This window comes from Typopeltis vanoorti, chromosome 5, assembly GCF_054136105.1.
Source record: "Typopeltis vanoorti isolate ZY-2024b chromosome 5, IOZ_Tvanoo_1.0, whole genome shotgun sequence".
NCBI lineage: Eukaryota > Metazoa > Arthropoda > Arachnida > Uropygi > Thelyphonidae > Typopeltis > Typopeltis vanoorti.
Genome location: NC_143553.1, coordinates 66,750,177 through 66,769,993, shown reverse-complemented (window position 1 = coordinate 66,769,993; position 19,817 = coordinate 66,750,177). Strand labels below are relative to the sequence as shown.

At 35.5% G+C, this 19,817-nt stretch overlaps 1 protein-coding gene across 4 annotated transcripts in view; it reads left to right on the top strand.

The window, feature by feature from the left end:
• The window catches only part of Sfxn1-3 (Sideroflexin-1-3), a 260,013-nt gene extending 240,332 nt beyond the window's left edge, over positions 1 to 19,681 (top strand). For all 4 annotated transcript variants that reach the window (XM_090392487.1, XM_090392486.1, XM_090392488.1 and 1 more), the window contains exon 11: positions 18,265 to 19,681. In XM_090392487.1, the coding sequence (XP_090248613.1) occupies positions 18,265 to 18,361 (97 nt within the window). In that variant the 3' untranslated portion in view covers positions 18,362 to 19,681. The remainder of the gene's footprint in view (positions 1 to 18,264) is intronic.
• Positions 19,682 to 19,817: the final 136 nt, after the last annotated feature.

The window sequence follows — 19,817 nt, the reverse complement described above, 5'->3', positions numbered from 1 at the left end:
AAAAATTTTATTTTTATAGTATTGGCCACTTAGAGGGCTTTTGCGATATGGTTGAAAACGAAATTAGTGAATTAATTGATGGAAAAATATATTTAAATGAGGAGGAACATAGATGATGTCGAACCAAATAGCAGGGAAAGTTCTGCCAAAGATTTTGATTGTGATCAATCCATTAAAGAATCCAGTTTAAAGAAATTAGCAGAAGGATTGGACTTGGCAAGAAAGTTAGGAAGTTATTTTACGGTTAATGATCCCTCATTGGAATGCTCCTGAAAATTCACGAGACAATTGGATATTTGTTTAGCTTCATGTTATGAACTTTAATAAAAAAAATTGCAGCATAGTGGTAAGGTCTTATTACTGATGTCTTGATAACTAAACCAGCCGAAGTATGCAATGAGAATTATACAAATGATGTCCAAGAGATTTCAAGTGATGCCGATGTCTGGCCACTCGTAAAAAATACATCTACAAAATGTTAGTTTTGAAGAGAATGATGATGATTAAAATATGCACTTTATTTTATTTTGCTTAAAACATTTATATATTATGTGAATTGAAGTTTATGTACAATTTATAATTTTATACTATCTATTTGTTTCATAGTTTATTTGTTTTCTTAACTTAAATGAATTACTTGAATTAAATAAAAATATATTTTTGTTGGATATATCATTGTTTATATAATCTAAAAAAAAAAAAAAAAGATTTCGGAAACTAACCCTACATTTTCTATGTGATCTGAGTCTCGCATAATGCGATTTATATAACGCAGCATTTTTGTGGAACCTAACATCTGCATTAATTCTCGTAGACAGGCTTATACATTGGTTGTGCATTATTAAATCACTTAAGGAATTGAATAACGTAGATACGAATATAAATTAAATTACACTTTAATAATTATTTTCGATATTTCGGCAATGTCATGTTGCCATTTTCAAAAGGAACTTACAAAAAAAGGCACGTGCACATAGGCACTACAACACAGTAACTGAGAATGAAGAGATGAAGCTATTGTTCTCCTAAACGTCCTGATGGTGCCCTCTAGTGGGCTAAGTAGGTGTTCTTGGCTGTTGGGCTGAAGGTCTGCTGATGTAAGCCTCCCAAATTTGGGGCAGTCGCATACAACCAAATTTGTTGAGGTTTGGAGAGCTGAAGCTGATTCCATAAATAGTCTTTTGAATTTGTATTTGCTACGGTGTATTACTGTAGCTTTCTTCCACCGTATTCTGTGGCATGTATCCAGAGCATGGCCTGCAAGACCAGAATGGCTGTACTTGTGAAAACGGATGTGGTCCTTGTGTTCAGAAATTCTGATATTCGCTGTCCTGCCTGTTTGGCCAAAGTAAGACAGTTTACAGCTGCAAGGGACCTGGTATACACCAGGTAGGTCTAAGGGAAGTGGTTGGTCTTTAGTAGAGCAGATAAGGGATGCCAATTTTCTGTATCCTGTAACAGGAGGTCAGGTCATATTTTTTTAAGATTTTGGTAATTTTTTCCGAGGTGCCTCGGATGTAGGGAATGGAGATGGATTTAGAGTAATCCTTGTTGTGGAGGAAGGGGGACTGTGGTTTGTAGGTTTTAATATTTTTTGGATTTTTTTTGGGAGGGGGGGATAGTCATTGGCTGAGAAAGTGTTGAGGATGTGATTTAGTTCAGTGTTTAAGGCCATGTCGTTAGAACAGATTAGTTTAGCCCTGTTGTATAGTGTTTTCACCACTCCGTATTGTTGTGAAGGGGGGGGGGATTGTTGATGAATGTATCTGCCTGTATGGGTGGATTTTCTAGAAAACCAAGGTTCCATCAGGCTGGCGGGTGACTAGTGTGTCTTGGAAAAGGAGGCTGTCGTTTTCCTCTTTTTCCAGGGTGAACTTGATTCTGGGGTGTTGGTTGTTTAAGTGTGTTAAGAAGGAGAGGAGTGTTTCAGAGCCATGTGGCCCAATAGCGAACACATCATCAACGTAGCGAAGCCATATGGTTGGTTTTTGTGGGGCAGAGGCTAAGGCTTTTTCTTCAAAGGTCTCCATAAAGAAATTGGCCAAGGGTGGGGAGAGTGGTGAACCCATAGCTGTCCCCTCTATTTGTATGTAGAATTTTCCCTGCCAAACGAGATAGCCTGAGTTCATTGTGAACTGAAATAGGGCTGCGATATCGGGAGAAAATTTAGCTTGGATTAGCTCTAAAGTTTCCTTGAGTGGGACATTTGTGAATAAGGAGGAGACGTCAAAGCTGACCATTATGTCAGTATGTTGGAGTGTAAGGTTTTCTATGCTGGCTTTGAAGTGGGCTGAGTTTTTTATGTGTGATGGTGTGTTGCCAGTATAGTGTGTGAGCTCTTTGGCCAAATGTTTAGCTAATTTGTATGTGGAGCAATCAATGCCATCCACTATGGGACATAATGGCACATTTTCTTTATGTATTTTTGGGAGTCCGTAAATACAGGGGAGGGGGGGGGTATAGAGTTAAACGGCTTTAATCTGTTGGTAACTTCTACAGGCCAAGAAGTGACTTTCTTAAGGAGCCTGTGAAGTTTTCTAATTTGTGAGTTGGTGGGATTGTATTCGATAGGGAGGTAAGTAACCTGATCTAATAGAAGAGCATTAAGCTTACCTGTGTAGTCCTTTTGGTTAAGTACTACAGTTGCATTTCCCTTATCCGCTTTAGTTATAACTAATTCTTTATTATTCCTCATTTCCTGCAGAGCTTTATATTCCTTGTTGGATATGTTGGTTTTTGGTGGTCTTGCTTTGGAGAGGACACAAGCTACATCCAGTCTTACACTGTTGGCGATTTGATGTGGAAGGTGGTGGATTCCGCGTTCGATCTGGATCATAATATCCTCACTGGGTATTTTTCTGGGAGCAATGGCGAAGTTGTGGCCACGTGAAAGCACGTTGAGTGCTTCAGGGTGACTGAAGAAAGGTTGATTATGGTGTTGGTAGGAAGTTTTGGATTAATGGTAGAGTTCTTTTTTAATTTTTCAAATTTTTTCATCTGTTGGCCTCGTATTTTTTCAAATTCTTTGTCTGCAGCGGTACATGAGACGTCATGTAAAATTGACCAAAGCTCGTGATTTAAAGGGCACGAAAGCTCTTCTTCGAAGGCATGAATAGCTTCGTTAATGTCCGCTAAGAGAAACCGCCACGCGGTTTCTCTTAGCGAACATTAACGTTTTCTCTTCATTCTCAGTTACTGTGTTGTAGTGCCTACATGGACGTGCCTTTTTTTTGTAAGTTCCTTTTGAAGATGGCAACGTGACGTTGCCGAAATATCGGAAATATTTATTACAGTGTAATTTTATTTATATTCATATCTACGTTGTTCAATTCCTTAAGTGATTTAATAATAACATCCGCGTTATACGAGGATTACCTGTAGTTGAATTGTTTTACCTATTCAATTGCTGATCCATTCAAGGAGAGGTTTAGTTTTTCTTTGTTTTTTCCAATTATCAAAATTTTTGTTTTGTCTGTATTTATAATCACGCTATATTCTTTAGTCGTATTGTTTAGTTTGGTTATTAGGTTCACCATTTTTTTCTTTTGTGTCTGCTATCATTACAATGTCATCTGCTTATTTTATGTTATTAAGGCTATAACCATTTAGGTTGACCTCTTTTTCTCCTTCCATGGCTTGGTTAACCATATCCTCTAGGTAGATGCTAAAAATGTATGGGTAGATGAGACATCCTTGGGCTACTCCTTTACTAACGTTTATTTTATCTGTTGTTATACTACTGAATTTAATTATTGCTTCTGTGAGACTATAATATTTTTCTAAGAAGTTTAGGGTACCTTCATCGATTTGTTTCTCTTTTAATATTCTTAATAAGGTCACTCTGTTTATTGAGTTGACTACCTGTTTAAAATCTATAAAACAGTAATAGATATTTTTGTTATGTTCCCAGTATAATTCTGCTAGTCTTTGTATTATGAAGATCTGATCCAGTGTGGAGCGATTCATTCTGAAGCCTGTCTGTTCTTCACTAAAAATGATCTCATATGTACTCTTTATTCTGTTCTGTAAGACTCTTGTAAATATTTTGTAAGCATGGCTGAGTACTGTGATTGGTCTGTAGTTTTTACAATTTTTCTTATCACCTTTCTTGTAAATTGGTATGATAATTCCTGTTCTCCAATCTCTATTTCTCCTGATTTAATGATTTTGCTGAAAAGTGTGGTAAGGAATTTTAAAGTTGTTTGCTTTCCTTCTTTCCAGAGTTCTGATGGAATTTGGTCTATCCCTGGTGCTTTGTCAGATTTCATTTGCTTTAGAGCATTCTCCACTTCTGATGGAACGATCATTAATGTATCGTGTCTTTAGTTAGTGTAGGGCTTTGTTATTAGGTAGTTACTGCTTTCATTCTTAAAGGTTTCTTGGTAGTGTTCCATCCATATTGCCTTTTTTGCATTTGGGTTTCCTGTTTCCAATTTTTCTTATCACCTTTTTTCCTCACCCTGATGGTTGATCATTGTTAGCAGTAGTGGTGAAAAGTTTTTTGTAATTTCTTTAATTGTGTTATGTAATGTTTTTGAGTTATGGTGTTTATATGCCTCATTGCATTTTTCTGCTTTTTTGTTTAGCCAGCTTTCTTTAGCCTGTTTGCAGAGTTTATCAATTTCATTTTTGAGTTGTTTGTATTTCTTCTTGTTTTCTTCTGAGGTATGTCTGTTTAATTTTGTTTTCAGTTTTCTTTTTTCTTCACATTTTTCTAATATTTCAGATGTTATCCATTTATCATTGGGTCTCTTATAAATTCCTAAAGTTTCCTTTGCTGAGTTAGTTAATATTTCTTTTCCTGTTTTCCAAAGGTTTTTGGTTTCATCTGTTTGAGTCCTATTTATTTCTTCAATTTTCCTAATATAGTCTAATCTTATTTGGTTAATTTTTAACTTTTCCATGTGTAGTTTACCAATTCTATTTCTTTTTTAGTTCTGTTTGAATTTTATCCGCATTGTTACAGAGAGGAGTTCATGGTCTGTATCCAGAGCTAGGCTTTTGAGCATTCTTACATTTTTGATTGAGGTTTTCCATTTACTTCTAATTAGGATATAATCTATACAATTTCGTATCTCTCTATCTGGTGAGGTCCAGGTGTATTTAAAACTAGGTCTATGGTAAAACATTGTGTTTGAGATGACAAGGTTGTTTTCTTTGCAGAAATTGAGCATAGTTTTCCCCCTTTCATTTTCGGTTCCAATTCCAAATTTCCCTATTACATCTTTTATCTCTTCTCTGAAAGTTCCGATCTTAGCATTGAAATCTCCGATTACGAGTAAGATGTCTCTGGAGTTTGTATTATCTATTTCTTTTTGGAGATTGTTGTAGAATAGTTCAATGTCTTCTTCATTGTGACTTGCGTGAGGTGTGTAAATCTGGATAACCTTTATGTGCAGTCCTTTTTCTTTGGCTTTTAGTCTAATTCCTATTATTCTGGATGAGATGGGCTTAATATCTGTAAGATTTTGTTTTATTAGGATTGCAACTCCTTCTCTATGTACATTGAATGGAATCTTCTTCTTCCCGAATGGAATAATTTTCCCTCTGGTATGTTTAAGTATCCTTCTCCTGTCCAGTTAGTTTCTGAGATTCCTATGATATCCCACGTTATCCTTTTCAGATTCTCTTGTAGAATTTGGAGTTTTCCTGCTTTGTATAGAGATCTGATATTTACAGTAGCTATATACTTATCACATTTTGCTGACTTTTTTATGCTGTACACAATAAAGGGGACTCTTTATCAGTTAGTATCATAAAAAGATAATGTTACTAAATAATATTTGTAGCATTCAGATAATTAATTACTTGATTAGTGTACGCTATGCTTGAGATGTTCAGTGGCTCTTTAACATGAATGGTGTGTTGGTTAGCAAAGTGTTCTCTTGCTATCCTTCATAGGAATAGTAACAGCAAGAAGAAACAAGTTCTCTGAGTTTTGCAATTTTTATCGTTTACATCTTTTGTTATATTACAGAAGTTGTTCAATTTTGCCATATCACAGAATTAGATTAGAGAAGTTTAGCTGGCAAGTAGTTAAAATAATATAGTATTACAATAGGATTAGTCAGTAATTTTTTATTTTGCTTGGCACAAGTAGAAAACCTAAGGAAAAAAATTTAGTCACTTAATAGAATTTTGGCAAGAAGATCAATCTTGATTGCACATGGTAATTGTCACACGAAGTCAAGGTATGTAGTTTTTTCTCCTAACACTGTATACGTATATGTTATGCCACTATCTATACATTGCTATGCACTTGCACTTACACAAGTACCATGTGTGTGCAGCACATCACCTCATATCTGCGAGTTCAAAATTCATTGCTGATTTGAAGACAAAACTTTAAAAACAGAGGTACATAAACATCAGTTCGATATATTTCCAATGCTATTGTTTCCACATGTAAATAATTTATTACGGGTTTAATTTGCACCTTTATTAATCAGGTCGATAAGACTGGTGAAGGAAAGTCGCAACAATGAGGATATAAATGCTTACATATAAAAAGAAGCTTGCTGTTATCATTTGGATACAAAGTTAAAAACTAGACAAAACTCGAGTCCAGTTTTAAGATTTTAAAAATTGCACAAGAATTTAAATTCAGCAAGTCAACAATAAGAAGATAAAATATAAAGATGCGGGTGAAAATATTACTTTCTTCTCAGCAAAGAAAATTGCACATTCTTGGAATGAAACAATCCAAGGGTTCAAAAAATGTTAATTGCCTGGACCAAAGATTTAAATAAAAACTTTATACCTGTCAACATGCAAATAATAACGAATAACACAGAAATTTGACTTACGTGGATTTCTTGAAGCATATCCCACCTGTAAAATTATTATGTATCTGTCCACGAAGATGCTGTTTCTAGTAAACTGAGCCAGCAACAAAACCTGCAGTGGTTTAATATGGAGGGATGTGAGGTGTCAAAGAAAGGCAGGTTGCTTTTAGTGCATTTCTTTCTCCCTGGTAAATTTGATGAGGAGGAGGAGGGGGAAATATTATCAGGATTTTTTTGCAGAAAGATAAACAATAAATTCTGGATAAGGCCAAATAGTAAAACCATCAGTTGCCTCAGTATCTCATAATGCAAAGCACACTTCCTTTTGGACTTATATATGACTATGCTTTATGAGAAATGCCCCTACCCTGATTGTGATGAATCCATTAAAGAATTCAGTTTAAAGAAATTAGCAGAAGGATTGGACTTGGCAAAAAAGTTAGGAAGTTATTTTGTGGATAATGATCCCTCAATAGAGCGCTCCAGAAAATTCATGAGATAATTGGATATTTGTTTAGCTCCATATTATGAACTTAATAAAAAATTGCAGTATAGTGGTAAGTAAGGTCTTATTACTGACTTCTTGATAACTAAACCAGCCTAAGTATGCAATGAGAATTATACAAATGATGTCCAAGAAATTTCAAGTGATGGCAACGTCTGGCCACTTGTAAATAAAGAATATCTAAGAAATGTTCATTTTGAAGACAGTGATTACGATTAAATTATGCACTTTATTTTATTTTGTCTAAAACATTTATGCATTGTGGAAGGTTTTTTTTTTCCAACTTGGTTAGATTAGATAATAATAAATTTAGTTTAATCATTTATCCAAGTGTAAACAAACACAAGTTTGTGCCTGAAGTATCTTCAGGACCGAGGCAACTCATGGTAAAGGTGGACCAAGCTCTCATCACTCCTTGTCTCAGTATCTCCCATAATGCAAAGCAAATCTTTTTGCAGACATGTATAATGCTATGCATTAAGGGAAGGGCCACTACCCAGACCGGTTTCGACCTTTATTGAGGTCTCGTCAGTGGGAGCCAGACCCAGAAGTGGTGATACTAAGGCAGAAGCAATGGAGAACTTTTCGCAACTCGTATAGGTAAATATGACTTCTCCATTGCTTCTGCCATAGTATCACCACTTATGGGCCTGGTTCCCACTGAAAAGACCTCAATAAAGGTCGAAACCAGTCTGGGTAGTGGCCCATCCCTTAATGCATTGCATTATACATGTCTGCAAGGAGATGTGCTTTGTATTATGGGAGACAAGGAGTGATTGCGAGCTTGGTCCACCTTTACCACGAGTTGCCTCAGTCCTATATAAAAGTATCTTCAGGCACAAACTTTGTTTGCTTGCACTTGGATAAAGGATTAAACTAAATTTATTATAGTCTAACAAGTGGGGAAAAAAAAACTTCCAACATCTTTCTCTAAATCCAGAGTAATTTAATAATAAGGTGGTACACCTTTTGGCAACTCGTATAGGTAAATATGACTTCTCCATTGCTTCTGCCTTAGTATCACCACTTCTGGGTCTGGTTCCCACTGACGAGACCTCAATAAAGGTCGAAACCGATCTGAGTAGTGGCCCCTCCCTTAATGCATAGCATTATACATATCTGCAAGGAGATGTGCTTTGCATTATGGGAGATACTGAGACAAGGAGTGATGAGAGCTTGGTCCACCTTTACCACGAGTTGCCTCAGTCCTGAAGATACTTCAGGTGCAAACTTAGTTTGTTTACACTTGGATAAAGGATTAAACTAAATTTATTATTTATGCATTATAGGCAATAAAGTTTATGTACGATTTATATTTTTATAAGTTTATACTATGTATTTTGTTTCATAGTTGATCTGTTTTCTTAACTTACATGAATTACCTGAATTAAATAAAAATATTTTTTTTTGGATATGTCATTGTCACCTAAAGAAAAGACTAATAAAAATGTTATGTGTGGAGTGTTGCTCTCTATGCAGCTGAAACTTGGACATTGAAGAAAGAAGAAATTAAGATTTTGGAAAGCTTTGAAATGTGGATTTGGAAAAGGATGGAAAAAATCAAATGGACAGATAAAATAACTAATGAAGAGGTCTTAAAAAGAGTAGAAGAAGAAAGAAGTCTGTTAAGGAGGATAAAAAGAAGCAAGGGAAGCTGGATTGGACATATTCTGAGAGGGAATGGAATCATCAGAGATGCCATCGAAGGAAAAATAGATGGAAAAAGACCCAGAGGAAGAGTAAGGAAAATAATGGTAGATGACATGCTGAATGGAGACAGGTACACAATCTTGAAAGAGAAAGCTCAAAACAGAAACGAGTGGAAGGAAAGTTTCTGCTACTAAAAGAAGAACCTGCTGAATTGCAGAATACTCAAGATATAATAAATTTAGTTTAATCCTTTATCCAAGTGTGTGCAAACAAAATTTGCGCCTGAAAGTATCTTCAGGACTGGGGTAAAGTGGTTCAACACTGGGCGACTCCTTGCAAAGGTGGAGCAACCTACTAACACTCTTATCTCAGTATCTCCCATAATGCAAAACACATCTCCTTGCAGATATGTATAATGTTATGCATTAAGGGAAGGGCCACTACCCAGACTAGTTTCGACCTTTATTGAGGTCTCTTCAGTGGCAGCTCCTGTAGGAGGAGATGACTTTGCTAATGCTTCTGCCTTGGTATCTCCACTTGGGCCTGGCTCCCACTGAAGAGACCTCAATAAAGGTCGAAACTAGTCTGGGTAGCGTCCCTTCCCTTAATGTGTAATATTATACATATCCGCAAGGAGATGTGTTTTGCATTATGGGAGATACTGAGATAGGAGTGTTGGTAGCTTGCTCCACCTTTGCAAGGAGTCGCCCGGTGTTGTACCACATTACCCCAGTCCTGAAGATACTTTCAGGCGCAAATTTTGTTTGCACACACTTGGATAAAGGATTAAACTAAATTTATTATAGTCTGACCAAGTGAAAAATAAACTTTCAACATCTTTCTCTAAATCCAGAGTAATTTAATAAAAAGGTGACACACTGTTTGGCAGCTCCTATAGGAGGAGATGACATTGCTAATGCTTCTGCCTTGGTATCTCCACTTGGGCCTGGCTCCCACTGAAGAGACCTCAATAAAGGTCGAAACTAGTCTGGGTAGTGGCCCTTCCTTTAATGCGTAATATATTACATATCTGCAAGGAGATGTGTTTTGCATTTTGGGAGATACTGAGATAAGAGTGTTGGTAGCTTGCATGACCTTTGCAAGGAGTCGCCCGGTGTTGTACCACTTTACCCCAGTCCTGAAGATATTTTCAGGCGCAAACTTTGTTTGCACACACTTGGATAAAGGATTAAACTAAATTTATTATAGTCTGACCAAGTGAAAAATAAACTTCCAACAAAATACTCAAGAAGAAGATGTCATTGTTGTTTATATAATTAAAAAATAACAATTTCGGAAAATAACCCTACTTTTTCTATGTGATCTGAGTCTCGCATAACACGATTTATGTAACGCAGCATTTCTGTGGAACCTAACATCTGCATTATACGAGGGTTACCTATACTTAGTTTTTTAAGATGTTGATGTTTGTGCAAAGAGAAGTTGAAGGTAAATGTCAGTCCAAGGAGAGAGAGAGAGAGTGAGAGAGGGGTTCATCCTGTCTAGTGATGTATTACTGAGGATGAGGGAAGATGAGCTGAGATCCCTTTTATGAGAGAAAAGTTTTTGTCAGCATTGAAGGTCACTTGGTTATCCTTGCCCCACTGAAGAGTGTTTGGAGATCATTGTTTAAGGTACTGGTTGCAGATAATAGTGATGTTAAGAGGATGTCTGGGAACTACATGATTTGTCAAAAGAGTAAGATGAATGAAGAGTGTTATCATCGGAAAAGCTGTGGATAGGATTTGTAGTGATTGAAAGTAAGTCATTTATGTATAAGAAAAAGAAGTTAGGTGAGAAAACAGAGTTCTAAGGCATTCCTGCATTGTTGGCAAAGCTCAACAAGATGGTGCCATCCACCTTGACATACAGTGAACCAGCAGAGAGGAAACTGGCTATCCAGGGGGAGAGAGAGAGAGAGAGAGAGAGAGAGTTGACTGTTTTTTGGTCTTCCTCTTCTTTTCATTCCCTCAAACTTCTCCAACATAACTGGCTTTTCCAATGATTCTTCAGCTCACATAATATGTCCAAAGTACATCAACTTCTGTTTAGTGATCTTTGCCTCCAAGGAGCCTTTATACTCCCTAAAACTTTCTTATCAGTAATTCTTGCAGTCCACGGGATTCTCAATAGTCTCCTCCACACCCATAATTCAAATGAATCAATTTGCTTTCTATCTTTCTTCTTAATAATCCAGCTTTCACATCCATACAGCACCACTGAAAATACCATTGCTTTCGCAATGCTAACTTTCGTGGCCTTACACCTCTATCTTTCATAATTTTTGTCAAGTTTAACATCGCTTTTTTTTTCCCATGACTAATCTTCTTTTAATTTCATCTTCACCATTATTTCTGATTCTGGATCCCAGTAAATCATAGCTTTCAATGATTTCTATTTTATCTTCCTCTATTATGAATTTATTTAAATTGCCAGAAGCCATCGCTTTTGTTTTGCTGATGTTTAAATTAAACCTGGCTTTGTTACTTTCCCTCTTAACCAACAGAATCAACTGCTCCAGATATTCCTTAGTTTCTGCTATGAGGGTTGTATCATCAGCATATCTTAAATTATTTATTTTTCTGCCACCAATCTTAATTCCAGCTGGATCTTTGTCTAAGTCAGCCATTCTCATAATATCACTATAAATATCAAAAAGGTAGGGCGACAGTATTCAACCCTGCCACCCCCCCCCCCTTTTCCCATTCAAACATTGTTTATTTCTCCAAAGACTGTTTTTAACTGAAGTGTCTTGGTTGTCATACAGCTCTCTTATCAAAAGAATTAGATGCTCAGGTTATTTATTATTTAGCATATGGCATAATAAAGGCACATGACATCAGAATATATAAATACATATTTGTGCAGACAATAAAAACGATACAAGTAATGCACATATACAAATGTCAGGTAAAAAAAGTCTACAATTTTAAGTCAAGTTCAGATAGCCAATCGCTGAAGGATCTGCCTCAAAAAAGTCTCTCAGGTCACCAGGGTAGGCTCTTATGCTGCAGTCCTCTGCTATGTGCCGGATGGTTTGGTTTATGGCTCCACAGTCGCATTGGGGGATGTAGGTGTTCTTCCCCACTTTTGTAAGCTGTCTGCACAGATACCATGTCCTGTGCGTATCCTATTTAGACTTTTCCATAGATGATGTGGAAGCTCAGTCCCTTTTGGATTTTGGTTGGGAAGGATATACTTGTTTAAGTCTGGTGGCGATTTTTCTTTCCAAGTTTCTATATTTCAAATTAACATTAAAATTGCTATTTACTAGTTCTCCAGCCAGTATTAGTGGAGGCCGTCGAGATTTAAGTAGATTCATATTTATATATGGGAAGCCTTTATGTATCGACAACAGGGGATTGTTGTTTATTTTTTTGTATTCTTTTACCAGAGCATTTTGTCTGTGCAGGTTCGGTGGTGCAATATTGCTCAAAGTTGGAAGCCACTATAGGGGAATGGATTTGACACAACCTGTTATTGTCCTCATCACTGCATTTATTTGCATGTCGATTTCTTGATATGAGCACTGTTTAGCCATACTGGTGAACAATATTATGCTGCAGAGTTGACTAAGGCCAACATGGAGTATCTTAGTGTAATAGCAGAAGAACCCCATGTAGAACCACACAGTTTTTGTATATGTTATTATGGGTTCTAATCTTTAAAAAGAGATTCTCCAGATGTCTTTTGAAAGATAGTGTTCTATCCAGGGTAACACCCAGATATTTAGAGAAATCTTGGTTCTGCAGCATTGTGTTGTTAAAGCTGACCTGAAGTTTCCTATTTGCCAATTTGGTATTTAGGTGAAAAGAGTTAACCTCGGTCTTATTGAGGTTTGGTGTTGGTCTCCATTTATGAAAGTATTCCACAATGGTTCTAAGGTAATTCAGTTACTTCAATGGTCTTGTGTTGGATGGCGAGGGCTATGTCATCAGCATAAGCAATTTTTTTTTTTACCTAGTTGTCGGTAGATCAGATGTAAATAAGTTGAACAAGATTGGTGCTAATACTGAGCCCGGTGGGAGCCATTGTTCAGCTTTCTCAGTTTGCTCATTTTATTTCCCGGTATCACATGGAAAAACCTGTCAGAAAGCATGTTACCAATGAGTCTTATGATGGATTGGCATGGTATGACTTGTATCAGCTTGTATAGCATCCCCTCTTTCCATACTGTGTCATATGCAGCAGTAAGGTCAACAAACACAACAGAAGTTTTCAAACATCTCTGGAAGCCTGCTTCGATATGAGTAGTAAAGCTTAGTACTTGGTCCATACAACTACGTTGAGTCCTAAAGCCTATTTGCTCAACAGGGTATTTGCCAATTTGGTATTTAGGTGAAAAGAGTTAACCTCGGTCTTATTGAGGTTTGGTGTTGGTCTCCGTTTATGAAAGTATTCCACAATGGTTCTAAGGTAATTCAGTTACTTCAATGGTCTTGTGTTGGATGGCGAGGGCTATGTCATCAGCATAAGCAATTTTTTTTGTCCAATTCTGTTAAGGAGCTTATAACAGCAACTGAGGAGCGCAATTGGGCGATAGCTCTCTGCTTGATCTTGAGGCTTGTTGGGTTTTAATATGGCTATTATTTTGGTTCTCTTAAAGGCTGTTGGAAGGTTTCCCGTCCTTAAAATGTGAGAAAAGAATCTTGTTAGCCATTGACGAACATTTTTTCCATAGTTTACCAAGAATTCCGGGTGAACACCATCAAAGCCTGATGCTTTGCCAATTTTCACCTCCTTTAAGGCCTCAGTTATTTTGTCTGTGGTAAATTCTTGTGAAAATTGGGAACTGCCATCTGCACTTTGTCGTGAGTTTCTGAGTGTTTGTTTAACTTCCCGTGTGTGTGTGGGTGTTGATGATCTCAAGGGGCTCTAGACAGCAAGGTTATTCGACAGGCAATTTGATCTGGAGTCACCAAAGGATCTTTATGAGTGATTGGGTTACTTCCACCTAACTTCTTTAATAGGCTCCATGCTTTTCTACTTGATTTTTTAAAGTCTAAGTCCTCTGTAGTTTTTATTCATTTTTCTCTGCGCTCATTATCAAGCTTCTGGAGTAATTCGTCAGCTATTTCACAGTCGCCAGATTCTAAGTAGACTTGATATAGCTCTTCACAGTCTTTATTCCAGCCAGGTATGCATTCCTTTTGGAAACTCCTTGGAATATACTTCTTAGCTGTTGATATGACTGCTACAATAAATCTGTTGTAGTTTTCACTCACAGGAGGTATCCATCTTACTATTTTATCCAGTTCTTGTGAAAAATCCTACCAGTTCGCTTTTCTAAAATTCCATCTTGGTTGTGGAATAGACCGTATTATTGGTATTTGTATTCTTACTTCTACCAATACTGGGCGATGTTGGCTGTGTAGAAAATCTTCAAGGATTTGTTTTGTTGTGTGTATCAGCTGATTTTGCAAATTTTGGGTAACAAAGCAGAGGTCTGGGTTGTATTCCCTCTTCCATACTGCAGCCTTAAAGGTTCCTTCGTCCTTTGCATCAAATATTAAGCTAAGATTGTTTTGCTCAGCCCAGTTTGTTAATGCTTCACCATTTCCATTATTATTATTGTAATTCCACATGGTGTGATGGTTGTTAAAATCTCCTATGTAAATAGTGGGATGTGGAAATATGGGAATTACTTCAGATGGCCATTCTACCAGGGGAGGCTTATAGATGTTAACCACTGTGAGATCGTCAGTTTTGGCAATGATAATGTGTATATTCTGATTAATATGTGCTGATATTAAGTGTGCATTCTCTGCATACGTAAGCTGCACAGCCATGAGCTTGGTGATGTGTAGCTCCTAGTATATCGTACCCCTGCAATTTTTCCTTTAGATTTCAATTGTTGTTCATTATCTGTGTGTGTTTCTTGAATGACAGCTATGTCTATATCATTTTCTTGAAGGATTTTTGAGAGATTTTGACTTTTAGTAAAGCTGATTCCTTCAATGTTGAGTTGGCAAATCCAGAAATAAGCACATAGTTTTCTTTTCTTGTGGTCCTGAAAAGGACCGTTTGGTGATTGTATAGCTTGTAATTTCATGTGTCTATAGCCAGGAGATCGTTAAGATAGGTCTGGCTGCCAGCAGTCACTTTAGCTCATTTAGCATTACCAGGGTTCACCATGTGGAGGCGAGCTGAGATGCTCAGGTATTCCCATTGATCTCATTACAATCCACAATTTGTTGTGATCCATGCAATCAAAAGCTTTATAATCAATAAAAACAGATGAATACTTTCTTCTGAAATTCTCTTGTTCTTTCCATAACCCATCTCATGTTTGCTATTTGGTCTCTAGTTTCTCTACCTCTCATAAAACCTGCCTGTTCTTGTGGCATTTCTCTCTTCACATATGGCTCCAGTCTTTGTTGGATCACTTTCAGCATAACTTGACTTGCATGTGAAATTAAAGCTATGGTTCTATAATTCTCACAACCTCTGGGATTTGATTTTTTGGGAATTGGGATGAATACTGATGTTTTCCAATCTCTAGGCCAGTATATTTTCTTCCAAACCTGTTGACAAATTTCAATCAATGTATACACTACTTCATCCCCAGCTTCTCTCAATAATTCCACTGACGTTCCATCAGCTCCAGGAGCTTTACCTTTTGGCAGCTGTTCCCATTGCTGATATCATTTCACATTTCATTATCATAGATTCCTAAACAAATTCTCTCCTTTCAAATTCTCCTTCATTATTATTATTATCTTTCTTGTACAAATCTACATACTCTTTCCATCTTTTTTTCACTGCTTCTTCCATCAGACATTTTCCTCAATTATATTACTTTTTACAACTCTTAATCTAGGGATAAACTCCCTGTAATATCATTTATTTTTCTAAACAGATCTCTTATAATATTGCTTTCTTCAATTTCCTTGCACCTTTTGTTTAGATGTTTTTCCTTGTCTTTCCTGTACTGTCTTTGGAAATCTGCACCCAGTTGTAACCCTTTCTTTGTTTCTCTGAAGTTTTATTTTTCTTCTTTCCTCTGCTTACTTGAATAGCTTTTTCTGACACCCATTTACAATCTTTCTTTCTTGTTGCTTTGCTTAGTCTTTTTTTGCTGCTTCTATGACTGTTGATTTTCATTTTGTTTCTTTTCACAGCCCTTCTAATTCTCTTCCTGTCCTTCAAACCTTTTAATTTATTTCTGACATCTGTTTTTAAAGGCTTCACTTATGGGATTTAAATCAATCTAATACTGTCCTTTTGTTTCTTCTTAGCCCTTAATTTCAATTTAACTTAGATATCAATAATTCATGATCTGTCCACAGTAGTATGCACCAGGTAGTGTTTTTGCTGCTTGGATAGCACTTCTCCACCTTCTACTGGCAACAATATAATCTATCTGATTTCTGTATTCTCCATTAGGTGAAGTCCATGTGTACAATCTTCTTTTATGTTATTGAAACCAAATGTTTGCAATAAAGCAACTGTTCTCAACACAAAACTCCAACATCCTTTCTCCTGCTTCATCCTCAGTCCTAAACCAAATTTTCCAGTGATGCCTCATTCTTCTTTTTCTCCCACTTTTGCATTCCAAATATACATAATATAACCATATATTTAATGGTTTCTATTCTTTTATTCATTTCTATTCATTATATATTATTCTGTATGGTTTAACCATGTAGAATAATATAACTATAAAAAAGGTTATATAATGTAGCCACAAGCAAAAAAAAAAAATTCTATTATCTCTGATCCAGATTATTATAAGAATGTGATATGCAATTTTACTATTGTATATGGAAAATATATGATTTCTGCATTGATTTAACCTTAATAGCTCCCAGTGATTGAGACCTTATCAAAACTGGTCTGGGTAGTGATCCTCCTAATAATATATAACGGTATGCACATCTGCAAGGAAATGTTTTGCATTATGGAATGATGTGAAGTTAACAGGCTCTATATATAAGTGGACAAGTCATGAAGATACTTAACACACAAAGTTTGTGTGTTAACTATCGAAATTGAGTCTTTCCAACTGTAAATAACATGTCATTTTTGCAACTATACTGTTGTTGATAAAGACTATCAAAGAATACTACAATTCATGCAAGGCACATTTTTTACCAAGTCAGAATTAATATAAAGAAGTATAAGTTTTAGTTCCAGTTTGTTATCAATCTCAGATTATTTTTTGCACCAATTCTCAACAATGTAGTACTCTCACATTTAACATAAAACCTCTCAGTTTTTCTAAATGTATTTCTAATAAGCTTATGACATTCATAACTATCTTTATCTTTCTGTTCCATTTAATCGAATGATTCTGATATGCAGATGTCAGTATTTTAGCATGAGCTATATTACTTACCCTGGCATTGTCATGCACCTTTTCCAAATTCTATAAAGATCATATATATAGTGCATCATTCAAATCCTTAAGTGAATTCAAATTGTTCATTCAAAGCATTCGAGTTGTTGAGCAGATGCTTGCTGACATTTGGGATAAAGTTGTGCAGGATGCTTGAACATCTTAATACACTACTGACAGTATTAATGCATTCTGATGTTATTTTACCTTCAAATTGATGTGATTCTGGACTGGATTGTTTTGGATGTCTGGCTCCTTCTGATATGTGTTTTTGTTGATCAAATACCATCGTTTATGTCTATTCATTATTATTATTATTTGACACCTCCAGGTCAAAACTAACCAGTCAGTCCAGGGAGTCCAAGGACTCATCGAGGGAGGGCACCTGCTCTTCAACTCCGTCTCCACCATTCAATCACTGACTAACTGCAACTACATTAACACCATCTATCACCTACCACCATTGGTATTTCCACAGACAATCGCAAACATCTCCATGCCCATGGTGGGATTCAAACCCATAGCTTTTTAGGTGCACCACCTTTTCAAGTGAAAGTTGATCTTTTTTTAGTGTTTATTGAATATAACCCCTCTTAAAACCAGTCAGAATGACAGGGTTTCTTAATGGTGTAGAATTCTATTAGGAGTTATGTGTTGCATTTCTTATGCAGTTTAATAAGTTATTAAATACTACTTTAAAACTTAGAGTACTATTTATGTTTATATAAGTGAGTATCATTGATCAAATAACAGTAGGAAGTTTTCAAGACAGCTCATGTGTCTGACTGTTATGAATATTCTGGTTTTTCTAGTTTATGACCTGCTGCTTTATAAATATTCTAGGATGGGAGATCACAAACTATAGTCTTTATTGGAGGCTGCCCAAACATTTTGCACAAAATTTAAATAAATTCATAACTTGCTGGAGTTATTTTGATTGTACTGTTAAATTATTTTGTTAATTATGTTATTTTTTTTTATTATAGCTCTATTTCTATAAGCAGACTAGAGCCTGAAATTCAAGATAAGGTACGCAAATTGCCAGATTCACCTACAGTTGCATATTATAATAAAGGATTGTGATTGTCATGTCAGTAGTTAATAATAGTTCTGATTGAAAAAAAGAAGAATCACTTACACACACACACAACAATATCAAGCTTATTTTCAATTAAGTGTTAGAAGCTGGTATACCATTTGCCAGAAAAGTTCTGATTAATATCTTGTCTCAGAATTTACAAACGTTTCCCTCTGATTTTTAAAATTTACTCCAAAATCAGAAGAATCTTTATGTATTATTATAATGTCATCTCTGTATTTTCCCAGCATAAAATTGTTCCAAATAATTTAAGGAAGCATTGAATATTATAACTCTTAGGTCTGTCATTGATAGACAGCATGTATAAATTTTTCATTACATTAATTTTTTGATATCAATAAATTAGTTCTCTTTTGTATATACACACATTAATAACAGCCTTAAATTTAACATTTCAAAAAAAAAAAAAAAAAAAAAAAAAAAAAACTTATGCTGTTTTATCAATACAATAGCAATCCTCTTTTTTTCTTTTCTTTTCTTTTTTTTTATATTTTGGGTATTTGCATGTGCTTGCAGTTAGAATATAATGTCTTTGAACAAGGGACTGCTTATACATGTAAATATCCATAATAAAGGAAATAAAGCCTTTTATGTGTCTAATGGTAAGTTCATTGATGGAAGCCTGTATTCAAAAAATAGCTAAAGGTTTTTCAGCAACTGAATTTAGTTAAAACACTACTCCTATGTCGATGAAAATTATAGGTTTATAAATTTAGCTTTCATTTGCAATATAATAATTTTTAGTTTAATCTTATAACTTTAATCATCAAAATTCATAGGGGGAATGGTTTGTTATAATGAATTTTCTATAGAATCGCATCATTGTGCCTGCGGGACTTTTCATTAGTTTGTTGTAGTGATTGAGTTTGATATAATGGTGTTTTCTTATAACAGCTTCAGATAAAATGCAAAAATCTTTTTTTTTCTCAAATTGATAACATGCTAAATTGCAACTATAATTTTATAGCATAAATTGATTGATCGATTTGGATCATTGCAAGAATATATTAATTCTGTTTCAGTGTAAAAATGTCTAAATATTTTAAATGAAATTTTTGTTTGCTGATGTGCTCCTTTCTGTGTAAATATCAAATCTAATAGGAAGTTTAGTTTTGAAAAATGCAAAGTGTAGGGATACAAAATCCAGTATTTTGAATTTTTTATTTTTACATTCCACTCTCCACTTCCATTTTTCAAGGCAGAATTTTGACGAATTCTTCCATTGAAAGAAACTTTTAAGGAAATCAGGCTGTACTTTCCACTCACTTTTATTGGAGAACAATAAATCATATATTTGTAATCAATAGTTTCTCATTATTGTTGACATATATATAAACATGAAGTACTTTACATTCTTTTTGACTATATCCGTAGGTGCAAAAGAAACAAGTCAATCGGTACCTAGTATGTAAAGTATGTAAAGTAGCCATTTGTACTAAT